A 27372-nucleotide genomic window follows, 5' to 3' on the forward strand; every position below is an offset into this window, starting at 1 on the left:
ATACCCTATGGAAAGGTTTTTTTCCTCCGAGCTGTATTACTTTAACAGTTATTTAAGAATATTCCTCCTGCAATTACCATGAACTAGCATCGCAGCAGGTGCTTCAGGGTGCGCATCTACACTGCAGGGGCTAACTCGAAATAAGCTACGTAAATTGAGCTACGTCAATTGTGCAGCTTATTTTGAAATAGGGAGCGTCTACACAGCGCTTATTTCAAAACAGAGCACTCCTCCTCCAACTTCCCTTACTCCTCGTACAATGAGGGTTACAGGAGTCCGAGTAAGAAGTCCTCCAGCTTGACAGGATTTTGACACTGTTTCGCAATAACTGCCAGCTGTGTAGACGCGGACTAAGTTATTTCAGAATAGCGCTAGTTATTTTGAAATAGTGTTGCAGTGTAGATGTACCCTCAGAAAGGTAACTTTCATACACGAGGATGCTACACATGTATACATCTAATCAGGCATAAAAACCCCTCATCTTTCATCTCAACTGCCCGGCTCCCCTCAATTGGTCCTTCCAAAGTTGTGCTGTCTTCCTTCCACTCCTTCTGATCATGAAAGCACAAGGATGTGAAAGCACAAAAAGTGCCAAAAGGATCCCTAGAGCCATTAACCAATAAGCAACCTTTCCCATCATAGACCAAGAAATGTATTTCTTTGGGAGGAAAGGATTCACACTGAGCTTTTCATTTGACTTGGTAGCTTTCCATCCAATTCTGCAGCAGAGTTGTTGTGTTTTTGGTTTTGGTTTGGTTTTTGGTATATAGCAGTGTTGGCCTGAATCTAAAAGAGGTACTATGTCTTGACACTACTGTATCCTCATTACTACACCATTCTATGGGGACAAGTGTTTTGCACAAGCCAATGAGCTGTTATAATTAGGGAAATTATAAAGGAGTTTATTATAGTGGAGAGTCAAGGTACAGGGGCCTGGTGCTCAAAAGAACATTGCAACATGTGGCGTAGCATATCCAGCAGGGTTTTAAAACAGCACAAAAATGATGATTATTGCTCAGGGGGAAAGATCAGGTAGTGACAGACGTGGGTAGATGGGATGAATAGGCTACAGAATCTGAACAGAAAAGGCAGCATGAAAAAAAAATCTTTCTGGATTCCCACTGGGTAAGTGTATTCTTCTTGTTTCCCTGAAGGCTCTAGTCTGGGAAGCTAACAACCAGGAATCAAATTCTGAGAACCAGAGATTCAGGAACAAAAAGCAAGGAACTCTATGGTGAGCATAGTCACATAGGGTGCGCTTCATTCCCAAACACATAGCCCATTCCCTGCATCACCCCTTTGGGAACACGTGATACTCTGGTGGGAAGATCCTGCAAGAATGAAATGGTTGCAATGCACTTCTCTGAGGAGGAATAGCTCAAAGGCTTGGAAATATCAGCTGGGTTCAGGACAGATGCACATATATTTTCAGGTACCAGAGTGCAACACAAGGCCACCAGCTATTGATGCGGGAAAGATTCCTACTCGGCAGTTACATGGGAAAGCCCCCTTCCACTGTGTGCACTTCTTGGGCTAATGCCGAGCAGACAGAGCTTAAAGTCACATTCATTTTCCCATTGCAAAAACACTGCACTACTCCCCTCGTGTGATCAGATGAGACAGTGGCTCCGTTTTCCATGCGGATTAACAAATATCGTTGACCTCACCACTGAACAGCTATTCTTCAAAGCTTTATGCGTGCAGCTACTAACCATTCCCATTCCCTGGTTTTATTTTAAATCACTCAAGAGATCAACAGCTTCTCTCAAGCCTGTTTGAGTTGGAAGACATGTTTGGGTATGAATGCGCTTCGCTGGAGGCTTGTGATGCAGCTAAAGAAAAGGCTGTCACTTTTTGGAAAGATAAAATTATCACCTTTCATAAAACGTCTGCAGCTTTAACCAACCCACCTCAATAACAAGTTGAAGTAGGAGCTGGCAAGGTAGTACACACCACGGCACACACAGAAAGATAAAAGCAGTCCTGAGTCTACAATTATCCTGAGCAGAAAAGAGAAGTCTGAATCATTCTGTGCCATAAATAATCAGTGTCACAGAATTTTTTCCCAGGAAAGGACAATCAACAGAGCCAAGAAATTCCTGCCACTCCATTTACTCACCTAGTCGGCTCCAGGACACGATGGGCCTGGGATTTCCAGTTGCAACGCATTCCAATACAGCAGTCTGGTGCACAGTTAGGGTGAGGTTCTCTGGGCCAACGAGAATCATGGGATCCTTGTAAGCTGTAGAATGGGAGCCTGCAAAGATAGTCACTGTTAACGGAGACCTGCCAGGTCTTAGTGCTTAACTGCAACATGTGACACTAGAGTACAATGACAACCCACCAGGGCTCGGCTCATCTACGAGAGCCCGGTGTGACTCATGTAATCCAGAACGAATGATTTCATTACGTGCATTTGAAACCCATACACCTTCTGGGGGTGGGGCTCTGGTCCATCGAGTGGCACAGACCACTTACAGAGAGATTACTGGGTTTGCTCTACAGCCAGCAGGTTTCTAGCTCATGTTGTAGAGACACCTGCCCTAAGCTCTAGAAAACCCAAGTTCGATTCTGCCTGAAGACAACCAGGGTATGTCAGCGTTACAAGAGGGGGCTCAGCCCGGATTTCAACTGGGAAGTCTCTGAAGCTCCAGATGTCCATCCTCCACAAGGGGAGATATGTAACCATACACCTGCTAGGTGTGGTGCGTTGTCCCCTGTAGTGGCACTTGGACCAGTTATAGAGAGGAAAGAACAAGTCTGGCTGAGAGCCAGCTGGAGAAGCTCATGCATTAAGCTCCAGAGATCCCAGGTTCAATTCTGCCCACAGATGACTAATTAGTGACACCAAACAAAGGCATTGCCTATATAACAGGTATAGGTTCAAGTGTGTCTTAAACATGCATATTGACGTTTCCATGATAACCTTCTAGACAGAAATGACCAAGCACAGTCTGTAAATCCAATTCATATCCTGCACGCGTCAGCAAAGTACGAGAAAACAGCACCAATTAGCAATGGAGCCACCAAATTCTGAACTAAAATGCACGTGATGCCCAAGTCCTATGGCAGGCTATGGGCTAAGTTATAAACACCATCTCTGTTGAAAAGCAATGTTAAAAGCTACAGACCAGATTTAGAGGTGACACAAATGCTAGCTAAAGTGTGTGACAATGGTGGGTGTAAACAGATGTATGTGAAGTGGGTGCTAGGGGAAGTGGCTTAGAGGAAGTGTGAGATGTGAGACCCAGCAGAGAAGGGACTGCTTTATCTTTCACCTTCGTATGCCCTCACATGAGATATTTTTCCTGTGCCACTTCTCGTGGTCCCCTTGGTGTGTACGTTCCACCCAGGGATGTTAGACTGGTAGCCCATAACATGCTGGGCCCTGGACATACACAGGCAAGCTGCAATCTTTGCCCCCTTCATGAAGCTGCTCACAGCATCCAGAACCAGCTTTTATTGCTGCTACAGCCAGGTGCTTTGGCCTCGAACTTGGTGAAGCTGCTGCCTCTGACCTGTGGAGTTGTTCACAGGGGCCATGTTTACACTGTGTGGAAGATCGATGCATAGGGGTTCGATTTAGCAGGTCTAGTGAAGACCCGCTAATTCAAACTAAGAAGATGTTCCCCTCGGCGCCAGCACTTCTGCTCCTCGCGAGGAGTAAGGGAAGCCGGTGAGAGCGTTTGCACCCATCGACCTCCTGTCGTGTGGACGGCACAAAAACTCAGTTTAAGATACAATCCACTGCAGGTGAGTTGACAGTGGTGCGATCAGCACGTGATTTAGTGAGTCCTTACGAGTCCTGCTAAATCAAATCCCGGGAAATCGATCTCTGCAATGTCAATCTCCTGGTAAGTGAAGACAAGCCCTAAGAAGCATACTGCAGAGTGGGGAATTGAATCCAAATCTCGTGAGAGCCCAGTGCCGTGTTTTTAAGAAACCAACCTTCCTTTTGTGCTTCCTACAGATCTGAAATATGCTCTGGAAGAGGAGGGTGTTCCTGGGACTGATTTCTGTTCTTTCCATCTTCTCCCAGGAGTCAGGAAGAGAAGACCCAGGTAGATGTACACTGGAGGAATCAGAGACCGAGGCGTTACTGCTGTCACACTCGGAATGCTATAGTGTGGCAGCGCTGCTTAGCAGCCAGTGACATTCTTTGATGCTAAGAAGGCATGAAGCAGCAGCCACAGTCCTGTCTTCCGACCCAGAACTGCTGCATCTCGGTGCTCAACTAGCCGCAGCCTTCCCACAGCGCTAGCTAAACACGCTCAAGCGCCATCCGCCCGCGTGGTTTGAAGTCACGTGTCAGTCAGTCAGTCAGTCTGCGGGTATAGGAAGCTGGGTCCAACTCCTGGTTTGGCTACAGATTCCCTGTGGGCAGAGGGGTAAATCATTCGGTCTTTTTGTGCCTCAGTTCCTCATCTGTAAAATGGAAATAACAATCCTTCCTGTGTTGGACGGCGAGCTCTTCAAGGCACGTGCTGTCTCCCGGCACGTGGGCGCACAGCTTACAGTATAAGGTGGCCCTAATCTGGGCGGAGGCCTGCGGGCATGACCACAATGCGATAAATCAAATCAACACCCTGTGCACTACACCCAAAACCTGTCAGACACATTGTACATCAGTGCGAATCAATACGATACAACCCTTTACTACACACAATAAAGGTCTGTCGTTACTGAAAACTGGGCCCAATGCCAGACAGGCAAAATCGGCCCAAAGCCATGACAATCCACATGCTTAATGTCATGGCTTGACGGGTGCTTTTTAGAGTGACCATAATCCAAACGGTGAGACCCCGGTTATACTCCATGAATGCCGAGGTCAAGCAGAATTGAAGGAATTTCAATAATCCATTGCCGGTGGCAAGACTATTCTGTACACCTGCATGGAGTAATATTTCCATCCGCTTCTATCCTTAGGCGTTGGAGGGCAACAGCAGGGGAAGGACAAGGTAAAGCAGGGTTTGATTAAGTCAGCCCAGGTTCATTTGGGTCTGATTTGCTCCTACTGTCGAGTATTGTGCTATTCTGCTTTAAGGTCTCTCCATTACTGGCTCTTGTACATGGATCATCTTACGGATGCAAATATCATTCAAGCCGAAACACAGCCTTGAACATCCGGTGCAAGGGCTTTCCTATTAGATTTCATTTCCTCCCCTGCCTTTTAGCTTCTTCCTTTCACACTGCCGCTGGGGCTGAAGTCAAGGGACGTGACAGTGGTGCTCATTTGTTAATCCTACATATGGCTGCCCTACTGTGGGTGGTATCTAGGTTGGGTTATTTGTGAAGAGGTAAGTGCCAAGAAAAATCACTTGCATATGTTTGGGGGGAGGTTAAAAGTTGGCTTCTTACTACGTACCGTTCACCCTACAGCAGAGGTGGGCAAGAGCCTTGAGTGGGCCAAATCCGGTCCACCTAGCGCTTTTATCCGGCCCATGTGGCAGTTCTGGCTCCGCCCCCTAATGCGTTGCCTGGGAGCCCGGACGCACAAGCCCTTTCAATGCCTTCTATTTAAAGGGCTCACGCCTGTCAGGCAACAGACGCGAGGAAGGCATGAGCCCTTGAAATAGAAGCACTTGAAAGGGCTCGAACGTCCCCGGCTCCCAAGCAATGAGCTAGCAGCGAGGCCGGGAGCAGTGAGCCCTTTAAAATAGCAGGAGTTGAAAGGGGTCACAGTTCCCACCCCCACAATACAATGTCTAGGAGCTGCAGGGGAGGCATGAGTCCTTTTCACTTCTGCTATTTAAAGGCCCCGCACCTTCCACGCAAGGTCCCGCCCCTTCTGGGCAGCCCGCAACCACTTAAAAAAATGTTTGAAGTGCCCCCCCCCCTTCGAAAATTATTGCCCATCCCTGCCCTACACTGCAATACTCATCTCTGAAACAAACCAGAGCAATTTGTGGCCGTTAACAACGGGTGAACTTTGGAAATTTTGAAAAACAAGACTTTCTATCCAAGGATCTCAACACCTCCCAAACAATCTCCGCAGCATCACAGCAGCATCCAGTGCCGGGGCTCAGCTCCTGGGGTGAACTTTTCAGAAGCACCTGGCCTTGCCCTTACTCAGCTCCCACTGAAATGACTAGAAGCTTATCACTGACTTGTCTAGGTGGAGGGAAGGCAGTGTGTCCTAGTGGCTAGTGCTCTGGCATGGGACTCAGGAGGCCATGGTTCTATTCCTGCTTTTCTGGGTGATCTTGAGCAAGTCATTTTCCTCCCAGTGCCTCAATTTCTTCCCCTTTCAAATAGGGATAAAGATTTTGCTCTTCTTTGTAAAGCGCTTTGTGATCTGTTGATGCAAAGCGCTGAGTAAGAGCATTGAAAATCACACCCCTCCATCCCTTCTTAGGCTCTGAAATAAAAAGTCCTGGTTTGCAAAAGCACTAGAAACATGCAGCATGTCTCACTGAAGTTAGCGGATGCTCTCCACAATGCCTACACACTACTTTAGGAATCTAACGTTCAGCCCCCAATTTTTTAAATCTAGGTCCCAGTTCACTCCCAAGCTGAGCTAGGAACACAGTTGTCCTCCTCCCCGCTGTGCTGTGTTTTAACTCCAAGACCAATTCAAAAACATCATTGTTCCTTATCCAAACCATGCAGAACTCTTGGATTTGCAGGCCTGGGTTGGAGATCTCACAAGAACAGGTTCTCTCACAAGATTGCTGATAACGTCTCACTTCCAGACAAGGTTGAAATACCCCGTTTTCCCAAGATCCCTACTGTTGGGTCCAGCACCAGAAATGGTAAGGCAGGGGAAGCCACCAAAAAGGAAACAGAACGGATTAAAAAGTTGTCCAAACTCTTCTGAAAGATCCATTTGGGGTTCATCTCAAGTGGTTCTACGCAGGTGCCACCACGCTCCCAGGAAACAGTCGTAAAGAATGAATCTTCTTGAACCAGTGATCTGGTCCCTCAGGGGTCTCTCTTTTGCCAGCATCCCCGTGAGAACAAAGGACAGTCCACCCCATTTGGGTGCTCCAGCGCTGGTCAAAAGCCAGCTTCATCTTCTCTCTCTACTGGCAAACTCTGGGTCCTGAAACCAACTTCCAAAGCTCCAAGAAGGAACTGGCCTGGGTCCATTTCTTTGCAGGGTCACAAAGGCTGTCAGTTCATAGCCCCGGCAATGGAAGCAACGAGCAGAACACGAATAGGAGTAATTCTTATCTGCCCGCCACCATCACATCCCAGGGCAAGCAGATGCAAAGGCTTGCGAGGTGATTTTGTGTTCTACGGTAGCAGTGCAACTCTGATGTGGAACAGCATCACGGTTCTCTGTTCTGTTCACTCCCTCTGGGGCACCTGGCATTGGCCACTGTTGGACGACGGGGCACTGGGCTAGATGGACCTTTGGTCTGACCCGGTGTGGCCGTTCTGATGTTCTTGTGTGTACTGAGGCAAGGCAGAGCATGGCAAAAGCATCATGGGATTTGTTTCTTTAAGGAAAGCCCACACCACAAACGCTGCACAGCAAGGAAACCAGGAGAATACTCATTCAACGTGAGAGGCGGCCAGAGGAGAGCAGCTAGCACTTTATGCCCTGAGTGAAATAATAACTCAGAGCAGTAAATTGTTAAACAGAACTTCAGCCTGCTGGTAATTTATTGTTCATTTCCCCTTCCTTGCAGCTACTGCTCACATACATCAAGCAAACAGATACAGAACTGGCCTCCAACTCTGCCAGGCCTTTCAGAACCAATTCAGCTGTTTTCTTCTCCCCTCAGATTTGATATACACCATCTCACTGCCCCAGCCACTTCCTACTTCCCAATGGCTGTTTTTTTGTGGCCGAAAGACAAACTTGCACTCAGGAAAGAAAAAGCCCAGCTCAACAGCATCTCTGGCCACAGGGCCACGTGCGAGGATTACAGCCGGCTTGGTGACACACCTCTAGCCCTGCAAGTCCAGGGTCTCAGTATGCAGAGCCGTGTGAGACAACAGGATCATGAACACTCATAATGAGATGTGGTGCTTGTCTTCTCAGGCTAAAAATCCTGCCTCACTCTGTCACACTAAGGGACATGCGAAGCTATAAAAATCCCATCATCTGTTTGTTCGGTGTGCTGTTCTATACTATGTCCACATTGCGCCTTCCTGCTTAGTGGATCTACTGCTTCGGTATAATCAATGGCAGATCAGCTTGCTTGCTTGCCTGTTGTACATTTTTACATCTTATTTTGCCTGTCAGCACTATAGGCCCCCACACGTACGACAAGGAAACTGGATTCTATTCCTGCTTGGGTATCGTCACAAAAACGGTTGATTAAATTCCAGCCGGAGTTGTGTGTCTGACTGGCCACTGACATGCGTGATTATCTCTGTGGAACACCTATTTTCCACGCACAATTTGACAAACATTTTTTTTTTAAAATAGGCTCCCAGATTACCATTCGTTCTGCAGTCTAATCCTTATCTGAAATTTACATGTAAATTAGGTGTCTATATCTCAGAGAAGAAATCCAGGCGGTGGGAGTTTTTGCCCATAAGTGGCCTTTTAGGAAGTATGCAACCAACAGACATTAAGAAACTGATGTTTGAAATCACCAAGGAGCAAGCCACCTGTGTCTTCTAAAACAAAGCTGAGAACAGAAAGAATTTTGTGCAGGAGAAGACACTAAATTATCATCTACCGTTGACTGCTTGCTTAGCTATGGAGGCAGGATTTGACTTCATATTTACTTTCCTTTTCATCACACAAGGAAAGGTGATTGAAAACATTGAAATGGGTTTTGTAAGCTACCAGTGCTTTCAATTACAGGAGCAACCCAACAGCAATGGCTGAAAAGCCAACTCGTAGGCTACTCAATTGATGTTAAGATGACTGGCATGGCAGAAATTGTTGATGAGCCAACTGTTCGACATAGTTCTAGACCAGTGTTTCTCAACCTTTTTTATAACGTACCCCCCTTTTATAAAAAATAAATAAATTATAAGTACCCCCAGTACCTTCAGTTTTCTGACACACAAATTTTTTTTTTCTACCATTGCAACACATTTGTTTAAACAACTTAATCGTAGCTGGGTGGGTGATGAAATTTTTGGGTATAAAAAGTACAAAAATAATAAAGTGCTGTAAAACTTAAAACAAAAATTGTTTTCTCCAAATTTCAGTTGTGTTGACGAACCCCCCCCCGCAGACATCTCTAGAGTATCCCTAAGGGAACTCGTACTGACTGAGAAACACTGGTGTAGACAGTTACAAGTGTGCTAAAAGGGCAGTCTAATAAACTATCAGAACACTACAGACAAGCTGGAATCTAATGATGCTATGGAAACATTGTGGGCCATATTTTCAAGGCAATTCAATCCATTCTTTGCTGTATGCATGGAAATCACCTGCAGGCTTCATCTTCCTGCACTCTCACAAAATGACGACATTTGTGCATGCAAATCTTGTGCATACTCCATTTGTGAAGGGAAGCAGTCATGTATCATAACCTGGTTGGCAAACAACAGCATGCACGCCAACACAGGAAACTTTTTGGAAAACAGTTCATATGCTGCTATATTTTCCCATCCAGTTTCCCCTACTAGCAGGGGAGAAAACGTGGTCCCAGCAACTTCAGTAGGACTGGATTTCACTTCAGATGGGTAAAATAAAATAAAACCTCAACTTAACACTCTGAGTATAGTTTGCTTCTTTTTTTTTTCTTTTTTTTTTACGGTCAGCACTTGGATGTATTGCAGCACTAGAATGTATTTCCCTGACTGGATAAATAATTGATAACACCCTGTGTGGCAGTTACTTCTAGAGTAGGCTAAGTTTGTAAGAAAATGGAGAATCTTTCACATTCTGAGACAGAACTTATTTAATGTAAAGCAGCTATAACTGATTCTCCCTTTCCTCCCTTCTATAATTCATGTTATCCTCTTCCTTCCTGCCCAATAATTGACATTAATTAAAAGCCAAAGAGACAGGTTTATTAGCTATCAAATGGGCAAATCTCGCACCAACTAACAACAAACAGAACAATGAATGGACAGAAGGAAGCTTTTCAATTCTATGATCACTAAAGTTCTGTTAACTGAGCTGGTCCAGAAGTATGGTGTGGTGGGGCGACTGCCCTATACTGGCCACGACAGAGTGAAAGCAGGCTGGAGAGAGCCTACACAGAACCCTGGCCAATCAAGGAGGAGCTTTTAAGGAACCTATCAGAGTCAGCTTTCTGGGGCAGCCCTGTTATATAAGGACGTGGGTCCAGAACGCAAGCATGGAGTGAGGACAGGAGAGACACCAGCCACAAGGAGGCACCATGCTGACGCCAGAACTAATTCCTTGTTGCAACCAGCAGGAGGCGCAGCAGCAGTGAGTCCCGCCCCATGACAGATGTGCAGACGGAGAAAGAGCGAAAGACCATCTGGATCGTGTTCACTGTTACTAACCTGACACCGTGAGTCTGGCCTCCCGACTGAATTTCACATTCGCAATGTTGGTAGCAACACAGTGAAAAATTCCACTGTCTTCTGCTCTGAGTCCAGTAATCTGCAAGACTCCCTTGGGAAGCAGCGTGTACCTAGAGGACATGAAAGGGAGACATAGAAACAGTTGCAGAATGGAGAACGGGACCTCCCACATTAAGTTACTCTACCACCGTGTTTCCCAATTTTATTTGGCCATGGACCCCTTTTCAGCTTGAAAGAATGTCAAGGAACTCCTAGCATTGCCAGGGTAAAATTGGCCAAGTCCCGCCGCAATTTGTCAAGAAAAAAACAAAACAAAACCCGAGTCCTGCCATAAAAAGGCTCTGTCACTTTAACAGGGGGCAGGGGAGTGCCAAGTTCTTGCAGAACCCTTACTTTTGATTCGCGGAACCCAGTTGGGAAACACTGCTCAACCGTAAGCCAATTGGAGCCTTATTTGCACATCCTCAGCCCCAGGGTTTCGAGGTTCATAAGGATGCTCTACAACCTGGTACAGCACCAAGCAAGCTCAGCCAGACCAAAGGATTCTCAATGTTAATCTCTGATCTCATAATGCACAAACTTTGTCTCTTCCAAGGGGAGGATATTCTCCCTTCCAAAGTGTCTTTAATATAGTAAAACTCACCCGTAAGGGAAGTGCATATGACATTCAACAGGTTGGGGCTGGTGCAAGAGGGGTCCGTTTGGCTTTATGGAGCTGCACCAGGCTATATAAATGGTAACTTCTGTCTACCCCCTAGCCTGATCTCTGGATCTGTAACATGCTGGGCTGTTGACCACATTCACTGGCAAATCACACCAGAACCTCCACCAGGTGTCTATCGCCATGGATGCTGCCAAGAAAACAATTTAACTTCCTGGATCCTCATGATATAGGTGTGAAAGAACCTTGAACTGTCTCCCACCATATGTCAATAGCACAATTAAACAAACTGCCTAAAACAACCTAGTTTGAAAAGCATGAATGAGCTGACAAACCAAGAAAAGCCAGGGAATGCAACGTTAAAGCAGAAATACTCTTCTCTCTTTAACTCAAAGGGATGCAGAAGTCTCTCCATGACACGCCGCCTTGCATGCGGTACTGCTATATTGCAACAGGCTGAGTTACACACAGCGTTTGTAGGCTTTGGAAAGTCTGAATGTCCTGGATGTCATGACTCAGTTCTGTGGCACCTTAAACACGTGTGTACGTGGGTTTCAAAGCTATATGTTTATTATAGGTTGTCTGGCGGTTTTTTTTAAACAACCCTGTCATTAAGGTAGCTGGTAGTAGGTCATTACAGTTTGATGAGTTAATGATTATTTCTGCCTGGTAGACCGAGACGATCTTTTCTAGATCCTCCTATGGTTAAGTGTCTCTCACCGGCTCTCACTAAGGGTTCCAAGAGCGGGGCTGAAGTGTCTGAGACGGCGTGACAGCAATCAGTTTTGAATGCACTGAAGTTGATTGCAATCTCGCTGGGACTTTGAAATGTCCTTTATTTTGGATGAATTACACCGCCAGAAGCCTTCATTTTTGTTAACAATCTGCCCAACGCATTAGAAGCTTCAATTCCAAAGCGATTATGCTGTCTTCAAAGCCTGAACGTGGATCACTCAGCATACAAATGTATGTACAATTTATACACCGAATTGCACCTACCCCGGCGAATGCAGAATTACAACTTAGCTCCGAAGGAAGCAAACCCTCTGCCGCAAATCTCACTGGTGCCAGAGACTGCAAATGTCAGGATTTATCTACTATGCTGATGTGAAAAACCTTCACTCTAAAAGAAGCAGGATCTGTTCAAAATCAGGATGCCAACCACAAGTAGAAGGATGCTAACTTAGGGTATGTCTACACTACAGTTTTTTCAGAAAAAATGGCCGTTTTTCTGAAAAAACGTCAATTACATCCACACTGCAATTGCGTTCTTCCGCACGAAAATTGAAAGAACAGCGGGGGTTTTCCGGTGTTGGTAATCCTCATTCTACAAGGAAGAAGTCTTTTTCCAAAAGAGCTCTTTCGGAAAAAGGTGCGTGTGGATGCGGAAGAGGTAGTTCTTTCGAAAGAGGAGGAAAGAGGGAAACAGGTGCCCTAGTGACCACTCCACCCATAGTAATCACAACTTACACGCAAGAGAACGTCCATTCAGTGTGGACGCTATCTGCCAAAAAAGCAGATCGCTTTTACAATGCACTTTGGCAGTGTGGACGCTCTCTTTCAGAAGACATTTTTTCGGAAGATCTCTTTGGTAGGCATTCAACTATTCCTCCTTCTCACAAGCAAAGTAGACAGCAGGTTGGGCACATAGATTTGGCTATCAGAGCACGCTGGATAGAGTGGCTGTTCCTTTCGAGCTTCAGCTAAATAAACGTGTGTGGGGGGGTCTCACTCAAATCACTACCAGGCTCATGGTCAGTGTTCGCCGTTGGGGGATGTGGCCACTGCAATTTTATAGCCGCGGAGCCCACACACTCTGAGCACCGTTGCCTGTAAGCTGAGTGCCTGGGCAGCCACCCAGGAGAGATTTAATTGCTGCCTAGTTGATTAGCAGAGCACCCAAAGCGTCCCATAGCCAGCAGTGTGTGGTTCTATTAGTGGTGCACATCCACACGTGCCTAATTTATTCCGCGCATGAATGGAAACTCTTAGAGGGAACATTGCCTGTGAGCCGAGTCAGCTGACCCAGGCCAAGCATGGCCATGCCCAGGGTCTTTTATTGAAGTGTAGACATAATGCCAGCAGGCTAAAAGAAGGGTAAAACCAGGAAAATCAAACTGTTGCCATTTTATACTCTGCGGCTGGTCTCTTGGGTGCTTCCCTAAGTTCACAGGAGAGCTGGAAAGGCCAAGCATTGTTCTGGTTCATGTGTGCTTTGTTTTAGCTCCAAGAGAATTCAGCCACATTCTCGGGCTTAGCTGACATTTGAAAAAACAGGGGCCCTTCCGGAAAAAAATATTTACAGCTTCCAGGTTTCATCTCTCCCTAGCGTGCAGCCCTCAAGGTGTGCCGGGAAGGGCCGGTGCTGGGAAGCTTTGCGGTGGGGATCTCTGGCTGCAGCTGTGATCATCACAGACTGGAGCCAGCCCATCGTGCATTTCCTGTTACGTGCTGAAACTCTTCCCCGGGACCGGGACGGGGGTGGCCTGCCACCTGTCCCCTCACTCCAGGCCGGCACTCAGAAGATCAAAACAGGCTTAGCGGCACTTCCTAAGCAAAGGGCTGTCACACAAAGGAAGCAAGGACATGCCATTCATGTTTTCAAGCGGGAAGGGGGGTGGTAAGAAGGGGGAAGCAATTTTGTTGTTTTTTTTAAGGAGGACTGAATGGGAAAGAGCTAAAAAGGCCTTGCATTGGCACCTTTCCACTGGTCTCTTCGCCAAGGTGGAGCTGTTACACTGTAGCTCCTTGGGAAGGCCAGGCTAGTGATTAGATTGTGTGTTAAGCCGACCGCGCATCAAAGGAGCTTATTGTACAACGCGCTGTCCGTGCTGGCGAGCGCTAACTTCCGCCGACCGGCCCTTATGCGGAGCTGCTAGCATAGGAGAGTCAACCTGCAGCAGGCACATGTTGTGCAGGGGAATCAGATTAAAAAACCCTGTCTGGTCTAAGCCAAAACGTGGACAACGACTTCCCCAGCTACCGCTCAGGAGAGGCCCCGGCAGAAAGGGATCAAGGCTATCACCACAGAGTTGCCTGGGCAGCCTGCTCCCATCCCCCGGGATGGTGTAAGGATGCATTAGTTCGGGACATCTCCTAGCCAGGTGCACAGGTGCTGGAACGAGGGGTGCTGGGGGAGGTGGAGCACTCCTTGCACAGGCTTTGCCATTTGTTTCAATGGCTTGCAGCTTCCCTCTACGTGTTTTCATCCATGTGCGGAATAATTGTGTGATGTGCACCAAGGCATGTGCAGATGCGTACCGCTCATAGAAACCTGCTGCCAGCTGGGGGCACGCTGGTAATCAACTGGGTGGCCTTTGAATCTCTTTTGGGCAGCTGACGAAGAGCTCAGCTTACAAGAAACACTGCTCGGCACCCCTCCCCCTCCCGCATACAAACTGTTTCATGAGAAAGATGGAGGAGGTCGTGCGTCTATTTAAACACAAGGAAGAGCCTTCTCTCAGGTGAACCCTGGTCTGGCATGCAGCAGCTCCCTGGACCAGCAAGACAGCCTTTGGCCTGCTATTTCCAGCAGCGGGCTGGAGGGGAACTGAGGTCCCTACGCGCCTCTTACCTCTCGTTATCCGTGTTGATGGGGACCTGATTCTTTTGCCACAAGATGACAGGCTCTGGCAAGCCATGGATCTGGCACTGGAACCTTGCGACGCCGCCTTCTTCCACCACGGCGTTCTGAGGGTGAATGTGGAAGTCGGACATAGCTGGAGGAAGGAGGAAGAGAAACAAAGGCATGGAGTGAGATCCCAGCAGCTCAGTGCGGAGCATGTGCACTGCCAGGAAGGGTCACAATGACCCACCCTGGCATGAACAGCCACTACTCCTCCTGCCTGAAACCAGCAAACAACACTGTCACGGGTTAGACCTGATCTGAATGTGGACCCACATGAAGAAACACCAGTCACCTATTTAGACACTAGACGCTTGTGTAGCACCAACAGGCGGAATCGAACCTGGGATCTCAGTGCGTGAGCCTCTCCGGCTTGAGCTAAAAGCCAGCTGGATCTCAGCTAAGGCTATAGCGCAGATTCATTGGTCTCTTTATAAGGGGTCTAAGGGTGCATCTACACTGTGCGGCTATTTTGAGAGGTATCCCAAAATTGCTACCCCTGCGTCTTAACAAGCAGCCCGTTATTTTGAAATATTTTTTTAATTAACGGGCACACTATTTGAGCATCCCTTAGCCCTTGATGCCTCGAAATACACGTTATTTCAAAATTTGGGGCTGCGTAGACGTGCCAAATTTCAAAAAAAGCTATTTCGAAATAGCACCGATATAAGATACGCAATTTGCGTAGCACAAATGGAGTATCTTATTTCAAGTTTAGGATGCTGTGTCGCCACGGGGGACAGTGCACTGCACCCAGTCAGTGTGCGGGTTACATTGGCACGGGAAAAGCTGCAGCTTGGCATAGAAAGCAGGCCGGGAAGCTTGTGATTCCAGGAGTTGTGTGCTCCACAATCGGGCCGAGCAATCCCACCATCACAGCAGGGGTCAGCGGGATGCTCTGCCACCGCAGGATCGCCCATCGACTGTCTTTGTCATCAGTCTCAATGGGCTTGAGACGCTGCCATCCAGCAGAAAGGGCCTTATCTCTGCGCTTTTCACCCCTAGACTGTCAATTCCCTGCCACCATCTCCCCCGCCAACATCCTGTCTGGGTGTTTGACTTCACTTCCCCATGAACTTTATTTTCATCTCCCCATAGAAAGCGTGCAAAGTCCAGGCCAGCCGCGTGTTTTATGGCAGGTGATTTTCCGCTCGAAACACACTCCAGCCAGTCTTCTCTCGTTGCAAGGTTCCGCTATCCAGAAGATAACAGCCTCAATAAAGTCAGGGCTGTTCCTGTGAAAGGCTCAGCCTGACAGCGAGAAGAGTTGGCAAACACTGTCCAGCACCAGACATGATCCCAAAACCAGTTTTAACGTCCATTTCCCCCCATCGCCCTAATAGCAGCCAAAGCGCCAGCTCAGTATTGCACAGGTGACAACCTAGTCAGTACAGAGAACGGGCGACCCAGTGAATACGCAGAGAACAGGACAAATTCTAAGCTGCCCAACTCAAGTCCCCGGACCTTAATAGCTGTGTTCGGCACTAGGAGCGTGAGCCAGCCCAGTAGAATTCACCCAGCATTTCCTAACGCCCATGCCTCCTGCTCCAGCATGCACTGGGCTCGCCGTAAAACACAGAGGGGAGTCTTGATTGGGAGTCGGGAGAGGAAGGGTCAAAAGCAGTGTTTTTCAGCCAGTGGTACGAGTACCCACAGAGGTAATTGAGAGAACTCAGGGAGGGACGTCAACACAACCGAAATTTGGAGAAAACCGAATTTTTGTTTTAAGTTTTACAGCGCTTTATTATTTTTGTACTTTTTACACCCAAAAATTTCATCGCCTGCCTGGCTACAATTAAGCTGTTTAAACAAATGTGTTGCCATGGTAGAAAAAAAAATTGTGTGTCTGAAAACTGTAGGTACTGGTGGTATATATATATATATTTAAAAGGGGGTACTTTATAAAAAAAGTTTGATAAACACTGGTCGAAGGCGCTGCAGTATGGTGCAGAGAAGCGCTCCTGCCTTTGGGACCATGGATGGGGCTGCCTTGGTGATCAGCCACTAGCATTACAGTCACCATGTCACCAGGCCAACGGCTTCAAGTCTGAGCTTTGCTAGGCAATCAATAAAAAGGAGCTGCCGTCCTCAGGGACACTTTCGGTGACTCTTCCCCCATGCCTGCGTGGTGGTGAGAATCTCCAACACGCATCCTCTTCAACCCATAGGCCTGTAGCAATTGCCACAAAATGCTCAAGGCCAGCGGCGGATTTAGGGCAGGGCGAGCGGGGCGGCTGCCCTGGGCCCCGCGCTTCCCGAGGCCCCGCGCATGCGCCTTGGCACCACGGCGCATGCGCTGTGTCAAAGGGGGGGCCCCCGCGAAATTTTGCTGCCCGGGGCCCCGCGGCACTGCCCTGGGCCCCCGGCACTCTCATCCGCCCCTGCTCAGGGCTTTGCAGGATTAGTGCCCTCAGGGTCACCTTGGCTTCTCATTTCGACCTGCTGGCTGTAAGGGATAATGTTCCCAGCAGCAAGGAAGGAGCAGAAAGAGTATCCTTCGCAGTGCAATAAATAATAATCTTGTGTGTGTAAAGTGCCTGGCACGCTGGTAGCGATATATAAATAATAATAATCAGAATGCAGTAATTACTACTATTAATTAACTGGAAGATGCTGACTCTGTAATAAGCATAACATGTCATGGGCTAATAAATGCCCCAGAGCCTCTATTTAGCCCATGATTCAGTTTTAGTACCATATACACGGGAGGAGCCCTGTGTATATGTCCAACAGCATATTGGGATGCATTAGGAGGAGCATTGCCAGCAGATCTAGGGGAGTGATTATTCCCCTTTATTCGGCTCTGGTGAGGCCACATCTGGAGTAGTGCGTCCAATTCTGGGCCCCCCGTTGGATGTGGATGCATTGGACAGGGTCCAGCGGAGGGCAATAAAAATGATCATGGGGCTCAAGCACATGGTCTATGAAGAGAGGCTGAGGGATGTGGGCTTGTTTAGTCTACAGAAGAGTGAGGCGGTGGGGGGTGATAGGAGCCTTCAACTACCTGGAGGGGGGTTCCAAAGAGGATGGAGAGAGGCTGTTCTCAGTAGTGACGGATGGCAGAATGAGCAGCAATGGTCTCAAGTTGTAGTGGGGAAGGTCTAGATTGGATATTAGGAAAAACTATTTTACTGTGTGTGGGGAGGGAGGGGGGGAAACACTGGGATGGGTTCCCTAGAGAGGGAATCTTCATCACTTGAGGTTTTCAAGTCCCGGCTTGACCAAGCCCTGGCTGGGAAGATTGAGTTGGGATTAGTCCTGCTTTGGACGGGGGGTTGGACTTGATGACCTCCTGAGATCTCTTCCAATCCTATGAGTCTATGATTCTAAATTACCACATTATACAACCCCCAAGAACATCACCTACCCGTTAGCTCTGCTTTCCCATCCCTTTCCCCCTCACAGAAAAGCCCACATCCTTTTACGTGTGTTAAGGGTAATCAATGTGCACCTGCTAAGGGACAAGCTACAAATGCATCAGGAATCTGCTCCATCACTCCTTTGCTGATTCCAATTGGGCTTGGGCAGATGGAAGGCTGCTAATCACAATCCATTAAACATGTGCTACATTAACCCACTCTGCTTCCCAAAGCACTAGTCTCAACTCCCTACATAAAGATCTGTTAAGCCGCCTGCACAGCACTTGGTAGAAAAGCCCCAGCACGGGACGGTGTGAGGAGTGGGAAGGTTTCTCCTGGATGCTGCTCTTTGGTTCTAAGTATTTCATTAATATCCATTTTGTTTCCACTGCTTGTGAATTACCCTTGCCATACGGCCTTGTGTAGGCAGCTGCAACACCCAGCCCGCCCGGAACCCTCAGAAACACGACGAATATTGCACGACTGGATTACAGCCCGCCTAATCGATGGGAAATCTAATGGAAAACATGTTAACCTGGAAACGACACACACACACCTACTGAAACATTTTTTCTGTCTTCTCTACAGGGAATATTTCTGGGGAGGAGGTGGGACCTGACCAGTGGTCCCTGTAAACTGAGCTCTTGGGCAGCTGCCCAAAAGCGATTCAAATGTCACCCAGTTGATGATCAGAACGCTCACCGCCTCCCATAGCTGGCAGCCTGTGTTTCTATAGGTGGTGCACAAATGCACATGCCGTGGTGCACATCACAAAATGTTTTCCACACATGGATGAACATCTTAGCGGGAACACTGGTTCTGACGCCACCAATAAAACTGACGAAACCTGTTTTCTGATTTAATGTTTAAATGATCCCTTATCCCTTTTTCTCAAAGGGGCCACCTGCCTGATTGTGGGCCCCAGAACTACCCTGACAAGCACCTGCACAAGCTATTCCATTGACTGCACACGGGACCACTGAGGTCAGCCAGAGCTCATCAACAGAGGGAAGGGCTCCAGAAGGAGACCTGGTCCAACGTCCACTGGAATGACTGAGACACTTTCCATTTCAGTGGTTGTTAGCACAGGGCCAGGATGAGGTAATTTATTGTGTGTCTACCCAATGCAGATTTCTGTTCAATCCTCAACAGATTCTCTGGGCTTGCCCCAACAGATGCACCTCGTGAAGGCCTTGATCCAAATCTGTGGGAGCTGGATCATGTCCCATTTTTTACCCCATAAAATTAGCGACTTACTGATTTTCATACCGTTAAACTGATCTATAGTTCCATAAATAGCGCTCTCATCAGATACAATGAAATGGAAGGAAATCAAGCTCCAGCATGAAGGGAATGAATACAGAATGCCCAATAAATTTATGATGAAGCATGAATTACTTGCATAATGCTCGCCCCTACTCGAGGATTAGGAATCCATAGTGTAAGGTTCTGTATAAACATAGTGAAAAGACATGCTCTGTCTCCAAAAGTGAGTACAGTCTTGATAAAGGTTGAACCTCTCTAGTCCGGCAACATCCATGGTCCCACATGATTTGAGTTAGCCAGATGGCCCCTTATCACGGGTGTGGCCAAGTTTCCTGCAGTCCCATAAAGTCTGTTTATAGCCACCAGTCCTGGCTCTCAATGTTCTGTGTTGTTACTTCGCTCTAACTTCCTCCTAAATGATTTATGAGAGCCCAGTAAGCAGTGCAAGTGTTGGTTTTATTGACTTTCCATGGTTCGGCAAATTCTGTGGTTCGGTACCAGTCAGGTGCCAGACTAGAGAGGTTCAACCTGTAGGTAACCAACTCCCTGTGGACAGTCTGTGAGCACACTGGCCATGAACTCACCGGAACGGTATGAAGTTAAATAAGAAAACAGAAAGGCCAGCAATGCAGCTGCCGTGCCTAACGACTCACTGTAAGCATGCAGAAAGTACAGGCAGGAAAAATGAACATGCTGTTCTCTAGCAATAGCCAATATAGAAATGTAACAGTAGTGGAAGGGGTTAATTTGAGGCGCAGAATGTGAATGAAAATAGCCCTGGGTAAGGAACACATTTCCATTCCTTTATTTCAATAATCTCTCTCATAGGTAAAACTGCAGAGATAACCTCTACTCTTAAAGACACCGGTATTCATATTGATCATGAATAAAACATGTGAGGTTATACATAATTCATTTACGAGGATGGTAAGTAAAATATTACTCTTCAGTGACCCTGTAATGTGGCTCTGAAGCACTGTTTTATGGTAAAGGCCTAGGAAACCCCATGACCCTGGCCAAGGCAGCCGGTTTTCAGAATCCGCGTTAAACATGAATGCTATTTTTGAGAGCAGTTTTGAAATTTTATTTACACTTACAAAGACAAAGAGCTTTGCTGGAGCTCGTGGACACTGCCACAGCAGTTAACCGCAAGCAAGCACCTGGACGTGGTTCCCAACCTGGAAATCAATCACCGCAGAGTGCCAAGCAGAAAGGGGCGGGGAGCTGACTGCGTTATGGGACGCCCGGCAAGGGAGATAAATCTGTGTGGTTGCACGTACAATCCCATGTACTTCTCACCTGACTGCGCTCCAAACTCTCACTGCTTGAGCACGAGCTGCTCTGACTCGCTTGCCTTTTTGCAGGAAACGCTCGGGTTCCCCGTTATCAGGGAGGCTTAATGGTATAACCCTAAGCTAGGAGCAGGGCTGCCTTGCGCCTTCTCGACTCCAAGGGCAGCATCAGCCACTTGCCATGAGCCCGAGGGCTGCATCTAATCTGCATGCACATTTACATAATGATTTTTAAAATAACTGCATGGACCTATAATAGTCACTTGCACTCATAGGCTCCTAGACAAGGAAACATTATCTAGTCCATCTACCAAGGTTATTTAACCTAATCCACAACCATCCGCTGCAGCATCTGAGTAACAGTGGGTGAATAGAGATGGCTGGCTGGTTTCGTTAACCTGTCATTAAGGGGGCTTTTCCTGCTTAAAACTCTCCACTGGCTCAGCTCCATCTGCGGTAGCAACAATGGGAGTATTAGTATAGGCAAGGCCCCCTCAATGTTGATGTGATGGTTTAAAAGGCCTGTAGCTATGGGGCCTTATGCAGGGCGGATAAAAATCAATTATTTAAAAAAAATGCAAAAAGTCTGATTTTTTATCTCAATTGGATTTTTTTTGATCAAGTGTTTTTCAGGGGGAAAAAAACAATGTAAAGATAATTTTAATTAACATACATCATAAACTCAAAGATATCTCATCACAGAAGAGGGATTATAAATTCTAATTCACGTAGGCTACACTGGCATGAATTTCCGAAAATGCTTTTAATGGAAAAGTTTTCCGTTAAAAGCATTTTCGGAAAAGAACGTCTAGATTGGCAGGATGCTTTTCCGCAAAAGCACTTTTTGCGGAAAAGTGTCCGTGGCCAATCTAGACGCGGTTTTCCGCAAAAAAGCCCCGATCGCCACTTTCGCGATCGGGGCTTTTTTGCGGAACACAGTACTGTGCTGTCTACACTGGCCCTTCGCGCAAAAGTCTTTCGGAAAAAGACTTTTGCCCAAATGGGAGCAGCATAGTATTTCCGGAAAAGCACTGATGATTTTACATGAGATCGTCAGTGCTTTTCCGGAAATTCAAGCGGCCAGTGTAGACAGCTGGCAAGTTTTTCCGCAAAATCATCTGATTTTGCGGAAAAACTTGCCAGTCTAGACACAGCCTGAATGTTTAAGACAAGGTTTGTAAAAGAGTTGCAAGAGGGGGTGGGCAAAAGGGCCTCCATAGGCTGGATCCGGTTGATCCAGCCCACAGAGGACCTGCTGCTCCCTCGCCCTCAGGCTAATTACTCCTCCACCCTGCCAGGAGCACGTGGTGCTTCTAAGTGCCACATGCTCCTGGCAGGGCAGGAGGAGACTTTGTGCACTCTCCTGCCCCCAAGCTCTGACTGGCTTGGGGGTGAGGTAGCAGAGGAAGTTTCCTCCCACTGCCAGGGGTGTGGGTGTCTAGGCAGAACTGGGGAGGGGACAACAGGGCTCCCTCATGCCCAATCACGGTTTGTGGGTGAGGAAGCCCGGAAGCATCCTGGCCCCGCCCCTTCCGTTTGAGGCCCTGCCCCTTCCGGAGCAGCCCAGGGCCACTTCAAAAAAATTGTCAGTGGATCCCGGCAAAAAAATATTGCCTACCCCTGCAATAGTTCATGGATTGTGTACTCAATCTTATGGGGTTCAAGAGACTGCTAATATAGATTATTTACATCGGGGTGGGGAACATTTTTGGGTTAGGGGTCACGGACCCACAGAAAAATCAGTCAGGGACCTGAGGTTCCCCACCTCCAATGTAGGTGAATCTTTCTATCTACCCAATGGGACTCAGTGCTCAGTCTAGAAGATACACTTAGTTTTGTAGTTCTCAAACTGTGGGTTTGCGTCTCCAGAGATAACATGCTTCTTAACAGCAAAGACATTTTAAAATACATAAATATAGAGAGGGGAGAAATAACTGGCCTCAACCCAACTGTGCCCTTGCAAATTTGTATACACAGAGTTAATCCCCGACCTTGCTCTCAAAGTGCCAAGTTGCAAAAAGTTCAACGAATAGAAGATTGTTGGAGGCAGAACAGATCTGGACAAGGAGAAGACGTCTGGAGATAAACGTGAAACTGTTTGAGCAGCATATTCCAGAAGTCTTGAGGTCTCTCTGAGTGTGGCCTTCATTGATTTGAAATCCACCCTACCATTCCCTCACTAGAATGCATGTTTATGTAGAAAACCATGATTAAATTGCATCTTCCTGACTAGTGATCTAAATCATGATTTCAATCAAATCCATCCTGCTACAGTGAACATCAATCATCCTGAGAAGGTCTACAGGAAACGTGGCATCTTCCACGCTGCGGGAAGTCCTTTAAAAAACCACCCTAGGCCTAGAGAGCCCAGAAAGACTCTGTTGGTACCTATCTCCAGAACACGACTATACCCTGAGATGTCTCAGAGCTTCACCCTAGCGACTGGGCCCAGAACTCTCTCTAACGAGCCTTCCTGGCCTTTTTGCAGTGCCTCATGCAGAGCACAGAGAGTCAAGCAGAGGAAGGGTTGCTGGAAAGGCCTGGGAGCCGCACGAGCAGCACTCCCAAAGAAGGCAGCCACCGGGGTGATCTCATGAGCTTCTACGCAATTCGGTGGGATGTGTGAACCCCAAAGACGCCCCAGAGGATCCCCTCCTCTGCTCCAAGGCCACGCCTGTGCTCCGCCTCTTCCTCCTGAGGCCCCGCCCACTACTCCACCCAGCCTCTTCACTCCAAGGCCTTGCCTCTGCTCTGCCCCCCACTTCAGCCCCTATCCCCAAGCCCTTCCTGTCGCTCGCACAAGGGAGGAAGAGGGCTGAGAGGAACACCCACCGGCAAACACATCTGGGCCCCAGATGCTGCCAGAGGCAGGGCTGACGATTCTGTAAGGCAGCACCGTTCCTACTAACTCAGTACCGAGCCAATATGGCGTAGTAGTAGGAAGGGGGCTCGCTGCAGCAGACCCCCATATTTCAAACAAGCTAGAAATCCAAGGCGCTAGCCATTGTTCGTTATGGAAGAGCATTCTTCATAACAGAAGAAGTTTTCTAGTTTCTGTGTCCTGGAGACTCCCCAATGTGGGGTATTTACATTATGTCCAACTTGAACTTTCAATGCAGAAATTACCTTCACTGCTTCTTCCTAAAACTTTTGCTGGGCATTGCTCGAGTACACTGCACCACAGGGGGGGCCGACAGATGTGTGGACCCCTGGGCGAGGTGGGAGGTGGTGCTGCACTCCCGAAAGGATGGGAGCTCTGGTGGAAGGAGCGGGGCCAGAGCTGGCCAGCCCCCCGTCCCTCCGACACTGCCTCACCACCAGCCCTCAGCACCACCCAGAGCACGCTGCCCGGGACTTCAATGGTGACTTAAAGGGCCCAGGACTGCTGCATTACCGGCAGCAATGGCGGGGAGCCCCCGGCTGTTATGAATCACCAGGCCCTGGAGCAGATGCCCCTTTGCCCTCCTGCATCAGCAAGCCGGATGTCCACATTCCACCCCGTAATTCCATTGCAATAGGATTCTGAAAAAGACCTCACGACGCTGCGCTAAACCTGCAGCCTTTCCCAGGTAAGACGCCGATCTCGACCTCGTCCTTATTCACGGAGGCTTTATTACCGCAGACCGGTGTGCTGGGTCTTCCATAATGGAAGAGCAAATGCTCTCCCCAGACGAACAGATGCTACGGAAAGTCTGATGTAATAAAAATGAAAATAGGTATTGAATGAAATTTTCTTTCCTCCGTGAAAAACTAAATTGAAACCATTAGTGGCCAATCCTTTTCTGTTCAGCAGAGCATTAGTGCTAAGCAAGAGATTGACCTAGATCTGATGTAGAAAAAGAAAACATTAACTCGGTATGTCAAAGCAAATCCCATGCCTGTTAGAATCATTAAAACGCAAACATTATTATCAACTGCAGACACCGGGGGGAAAAGACCTCAGAAGGCTCAGTACAAAGCGCAGTGTTTGGAGAGCGGGAAGCCCTGCTACTTCTGTAATCAAGCTGCGTTTCCCATTACTCCAGAAAACAAGGCTCCCAAGTCACTTGCGATACAATGCAGGGATCCAACATAGCTTTAAAGGGCATGTGCTGCCCAGTACAAAGCACCCTCAAAATTCATAGAAATCCAACCGTGTGAAAAATGGTATGTCACGGGGATGGCAGTGTTCCACATTTCTGTCCACCAGCATCTCAGAGACTCTCGAAAGTGCAAATCACTGGTGCAAATGAGTGTGTAAAAGGGGAAAGAGTCGCGATACTTAGTTTTGATAGGCAGTTTTTCCTCTGAAGTCCTTCATAAGGGAGGGTGTGTACCATTAAGCCCATTTTATAGATGAGATGACTGAGGCACACAAGTGCTTTTTGCCTCAAGTAACAGAGCAAGACAGTGGTAGAGCTGGTTCTCTTAAAGCAGAGGTGGGAAAAACGAAGTCTGCCAAGCCACCACATCTGGCCCACAGTCCAAGCAGGAGCCTCAGGCTCTCTACCTGCCCCGCCCCTGCACCGCACAGCTAGCTGCAGGGCCATACATGCTTCTGTGAGCACTGCAAGCCCAGAGCAGGGAGGTTTTCTGCACTGGCCCCGCCCCCAGCCCAATCTCGCAACTCCTAGTGTTCATCCCTGGTGGTGGTCGATCTTCCGGAGTTCAGTTCTGAGGACCTAATAAAGCCCTGCTAAATTGAATGCTGAGGGCGCCCATGTCAACACCAGAACTCCTACTCCTCACAAGGAATAAGGGAAGTCAAGGGGAGCATTTCTCCCATTGACCTTCCGCTGTGAGGACAGCAGCGATGTTCGGCTTAAGATTTGTCGACTACAGCTACGATTCCGTGGATGGAACTGTATACCATAAACTGACCTTTGGCTGTAGTGTGGACTTGGGCTTAGAACTGGAAGAGACTTCGTGGGGTCATCAAGTCCAGTCCCCTGCACTCATGGAGAATCAAGCACCATCTAGGTCAGTGTTTCTTAAGCTGTGTTCCGCGGCACACCGGCGGAGAACAACAGAATTCAAAATGGCCACACTTAAAGAGGCAGGTGACCTTTTATTGAGGAAAAAAAGTCAGGGGGAAAAAGAACTCCCCCACTCCCCCCCAATAACTTTCCCCCTGACCCTTTTTTTTTATTTGCTTAACAAAAAATTCTTGGTGTTCCTAATAAAAAAAAATTATTGTTTGATCTAGGTAGTCCCTGACAGGTGTTTGTCTAACCTGCTCTTAAATATCTCTAACGATGGAGGTTCTGCAAGCTCCCTAGGCAATTTATTCTACTGTTTAACCACCCTGACAGTTAGGAAGTTTTTCCTAATGTCCAACCTAAATCTCCCTTGCTGCAATTTAAGTTAGGGGTTCTTTACCATGGAGTACAGGCTGTTCTCACTATAAGTCCAAGATATGGTCAAAAAAACTTGGACTTATAGCGAAACAACTTAAAGTGGGATTTTTTTTTCTTGCGGCTGACTTCCATTTGTGCAAATTGGGGTGGGTTTTTTTTTTGCACGACTTAAGAATGGGGAATGGGAAGACTTATAACGCATCAGTTCCTACAAGTGTCAACGACTTCAGTGCAGAACGGATGTACCCCAGGGCGACTTACAGCAGGGACACCCTGTAATGAAGCAAGGTACCAAATAAAAGTTCATCTGAAGTGTTTCAAACTCATGCTGAAAGGCATGTGAGAAACCGTCTTCGGGGTCCGCTAGGCTTCCTAAATGCTGGCAGTCCACACCACCCCTCAACCCATCTCCAATGGCCAAGTTCCCATAGCAAACCCAAGGAATCTGTCCCTCCTCACTCCATACCGCTTTAAGAGAACCGGCATCATTAACCTAGCAAACTAACGGGCTATTTTCAAAGGAGCAGGCAGGTTAAGGCTTCATAAATATGGAGTCTGCTTGCTCTGCAAAGAGAAATTCTTATCTTGGACAAGGTCATTTTATTTGCTACCCTTCACATTCTGGGAGCTGAGAATCGGCCTGAATAGAAGGAGTCCCGGACATAAAAAAAGGGCCCGTGGGGAGGGACTAAGAAAATTCCATTGGGTTTCTCCTCTCCTCTCAATGACCCCTGCTTTCAAAGCCAAACGGTTTTATGAGTCTTTAAGAAAAGACACTGTATCTTCTTTTTACATTCTTTAAAAAGATGCATTAAAAAACCCACCTCCCACAACAGCCCAGTGGCTATTCACAGCTGCACAGCAACCTCACCCTGACTGGAAACTCACTCTCCGTGTCTAATGATGCCATTGTGCGAGGCCGTGGCTGAATGGCGACAGAGCCCTATTTTGAATGCATGCGGCTTTGTGCATAGTGAAGCGTGAACACCAGCGCCGCCCATTTATCTATTTAATTCTCCAGGAGTATCAGGAGTGGGGGCCGTCACTCACAGCTGAGGGAAATGAAAAATTGCCTCTCTCCCAGCTTTAAAAAGGGAGGGAGCTACTAGAGAGCCGCAGCACCTCTCTCCCCCATGAAGGAAATATCCCCCCCCCCCAATAAGGAGGTTTAAAAATCCCAAATCTCCATTGTCCAGGGTGGGTCTCAAATCTGAAAACCAAATTGGCCGTGAGACTCGGCAGCAAAGACATTTTGGATAAATGCGATGTACTGAAGTGCAGCTAGCCACCATAAGAAGGGGGGAAAGTTTTTGGTGTGTATTGTGCTTCCCAACCATAACGGGGAGGGTCCCGAAAGGACACAGAGATCCATCCTACACTCACATTAGTCCCCACATTTCCCCAGAGCAGTGCCATTGAGTTC

General features: G+C 47.7%; 1 protein-coding gene across 3 annotated transcripts in view; it reads right to left on the bottom strand.

Annotated features, from left to right (window-relative positions):
• IGDCC3 (immunoglobulin superfamily DCC subclass member 3) overlaps positions 1-27372 on the bottom strand; it is a 226506-nt gene that overhangs the window by 90471 nt on the left and 108663 nt on the right. For all 3 annotated transcript variants that reach the window (XM_075896898.2, XM_075896899.2, XM_075896900.2), the window contains exons 3-5: positions 14646-14790; positions 10390-10520; positions 2120-2257 (exon numbers count right to left, since the gene is read on the bottom strand). In XM_075896898.2, coding sequence (XP_075753013.2) covers positions 2120-2257; positions 10390-10520; positions 14646-14790 — 414 coding nt within the window. The remainder of the gene's footprint in view (positions 1-2119; positions 2258-10389; positions 10521-14645; positions 14791-27372) is intronic.

This window comes from Pelodiscus sinensis, chromosome 14, assembly GCF_052426305.1.
Source record: "Pelodiscus sinensis isolate ZL-2025 chromosome 14, ASM5242630v1, whole genome shotgun sequence".
Classification (NCBI taxonomy): domain Eukaryota; kingdom Metazoa; phylum Chordata; order Testudines; family Trionychidae; genus Pelodiscus; species Pelodiscus sinensis.